The sequence below is a fragment of the Nicotiana tomentosiformis genome, chromosome 1 (genome assembly GCF_000390325.3).
Source record: "Nicotiana tomentosiformis chromosome 1, ASM39032v3, whole genome shotgun sequence".
NCBI classification, from domain to species: Eukaryota; Viridiplantae; Streptophyta; class Magnoliopsida; order Solanales; family Solanaceae; genus Nicotiana; species Nicotiana tomentosiformis.
This window is the reverse complement of record NC_090812.1, coordinates 18,664,714-18,667,563: the sequence shown is the minus strand read 5'-3', so window position 1 is coordinate 18,667,563 and position 2,850 is coordinate 18,664,714. Positions and strand designations below refer to the sequence as shown.

At 40.0% G+C, this 2,850-nt stretch overlaps 1 protein-coding gene across 1 annotated transcript; it reads left to right on the top strand.

Moving 5' to 3' along the window:
- Nucleotides 1-308: 308 nt before the first annotated feature.
- On the top strand, nt 309-891 carry LOC138903823 (uncharacterized). The gene is made up of 2 exons (XM_070192409.1): nt 309-386; nt 505-891. Exons 1-2 carry the CDS (start codon nt 309-311, stop codon nt 889-891), a joined length of 465 nt encoding a protein of 154 aa, XP_070048510.1.
- Nucleotides 892-2,850: the final 1,959 nt, after the last annotated feature.

Sequence of the window (2,850 nt, the reverse complement as noted above, 5' to 3'; positions counted from 1 at the left end):
GGTAGGTCGTGGTTTTTAATCCCGTGAGTTGGGAATTTTTCACCTAAAAACTCTCAGTGTCATTTACTTACTGTTATGTGTGCGTAATCTGGGGAAACTAATAGAGAACCCGGTTCTCTATATAGTTTGGTGGACCCTCGAATTCTATCAATTGGTATCAGAGCAGGTTCTTTCTATCAGGCTAACACCTATAAAGGATCCTCACGGCTGCTCCACCAAACTTTGAAGAAGGTCAGTCTACCTACAGGCCACCAAGGTTCAATGGCCAGTATTATGGATGGTAAAAGATCAGGATGCACGACTTCATCATGGCTGAAGATTCCAAGCTCTGGGACGTCATCTATGATGGACCCTTCGTTCCCACAAAAACCAGTGGCGACCCTGCTGTAACCATTCCCAAAACAAGAAAAAAAATTCAATGGCGTCGACCGAAAAGCCATAGAAAAGAATTTTCGTGCAAAGAAAATTCTCGTTTGTGGCATTGGTCTTGATGAATACAACAAGATATTGGCATGCCAGTCTACCAAAGAAATATGGGGAACTCTCCAGACAACTCACGAAGGAACAACACAGATCAAGCAATCCAAGATCGACATGCTCACAACTGTATACGAGCTCTTCAGGATGAAGGATGATGAATCCATCCAGGACATGCATACTCGATTCACATCTATCATCAATGAGCTTCACTCTCTTGGAGAAATTATTTCAAGAAACAAACTTTTCAGGAAAATACTTAGTGTACTGCCCAGTTCCTGGGAAAGCAAAGTGAACGCTATCATAAAGGCAAAGGACTTGCAGAAGCTGATCATTGATGAACTTGTTGGCAATCTGAAAATATATGAAATGAAGAAAAAGAAGGACAATGAAAGAAGAAGCCCAAAGAGATAAGAACCTGCTCCTCAAGACAGACAATAATGATTCAAGTAGTGAGGATGGTGATATGGCTTACTTGACAAGAAGATTTCAGAAAATGGTTAGCAGAAATGGAAGCATTCCAAAAATGGCCAGTTCTAGCAAGCCAAACAATTGTGACCTATGTCATAAATGTGGCAAGCCAGGACACCTCATCAAGGACTGTCCCCTCCTAAAGTAAGATCAATTCAAGCACAACACAGACAAAGCAGCCAAGAGGAACCCAGTTCCTGATAAACGCTTCAAGAGAAAGAACGTCGCTGACAATGTTGTGAAGCAAGTTCTTGCTGCATGGGGAGACTCATCCAGCGAATTTGAAGAAGATAATAATCATGGTGACAATTCAATGATGGTAGTAGAAAGTGAAACAACTGAGTATGACTCTATTTTTGCCTTGATGGCTCAATCTGATGATGATGAAGGCGACGACGACGATGATGAGGTAAATTTTCTGGATGTTCAGAGAAATCTGAAATCTTATTCTCCTAAAAAACTCATGTATTTAGCAAATATGTTAATAGATACATACCACAGTCTTATAAGTGATAAAAATGCTCTACTTATGGAATTAGGAGAAGCAGAACAATCTAGAGATGACCTAGTAGTCGTTGTGGTAGATTTGAAAGAAACTATTGAGAGTTTGAAAGAAGAAAAAGATGTCTTGACCAAAATAGTTGCTAGCATAGAGAATGAGAGAGATGATCTATTAGTAATAGTTGTAGATCTAAATGATACAATTGAGGAACTAAAAGGAGAAGGTAAGCATGAGATTTTTCAAAAGGGAAAGAAAGTTGCGGATGAAATACATCTTGGGCTTGAAGATCAGATAAAATCGGTGAAAACTAGTCTGTGTGCTGAACTTGAGAAGAACAAACAACTTCAGGAAGAACTAGGTAGAGTCAAGAGTGATCTTGAAAAATCACTCAAGTGTAGAGATGACAATGGCTCTACACTCACTGTGGTAACACTAGCACTTTAAGGAAACCTGTAAGGCTAAGTTTCAGTCTCATCAGAAGAACAAAGTGTTTGCTAAGAAGGTAACTACTGATAGAGAACCTGGTCCCTCATATAAAAGACGCATGATTCCTGCTTAGACCAAAAGAACTCTCATTCATCCTTTTTCTTATTACAAGGGACCCAAACTTATTTAGGTTCCTAAATCTAACCTTTGATTTCCTTGTGCAGGGAGCAGTGAAGGGGAGCAGCCAACAATGGTATATGGATAGTGGTTGCTCAAAGCACATGACTAGAAGTACAAACGATTTCCTTTCACTAAAGGCACTACAAGGAGGGAGTGTATCCTTTGAAAATAGCAAAAATGGATACATTTTGGGAGTTGGAATGATTGACAAGTCACTCTCTTACTCCATTGAAAATATGTACTATGTCAATGGTCTGAAGTACAACCTGTTGAGTGTCTCTCAGATATGTGACAAGGGAAACAAGGTGGAATTTGTTTCAAAAATATGCACAAATTTTGTGACTGGTGAAGTGGTGTTAGTGGCCAAGAGATACAAGAACACCTATGTTGCTGATTTTGAGTCCCTGCATAGTGGTGATCTCAGTTGTCTAAGAGCTGTTGATGATGATGTCGAATTATGGCACAAAAGGATGGGGCATGCAAGCTTTTCACTACTTAACAAACTAGTCCAGAAGGACCTGGTTCGTGGTCTGCCCAAGTCATGCTTCAAGGAACACAAGGTAAGTAATGCGTGTGTAAAAGGAAAGTATGTCAGATCCTCTTTCAAGCCCCAAAAAGAAGTTAGCACCTCAAGGCCACTTGATCTTCTTCATATGGATCTATGTGGACCTATGAGGGTGACAGGGAGAGGAGGAAAAAGATATATCTTTATGATAGTGGATGACTACTCCAGATTCACTTGGACCCTGTTTCTCAGAACCAAGGATGAAACCTTCCAAGTATTTGTTGCTTTT

Coding starts and splice junctions, on each gene's coding strand:
- LOC138903823 (XM_070192409.1), top strand. CDS start 309: ATGGCTGAAGATTCCAAGCTCTGGGACGTCATCTATGATGGACCCTTC. Junction 387..504: donor AAACCAGTGGCGACCCTGCT/GTAACCATTCCC, acceptor GAATACAACAAG/ATATTGGCATGCCAGTCTAC.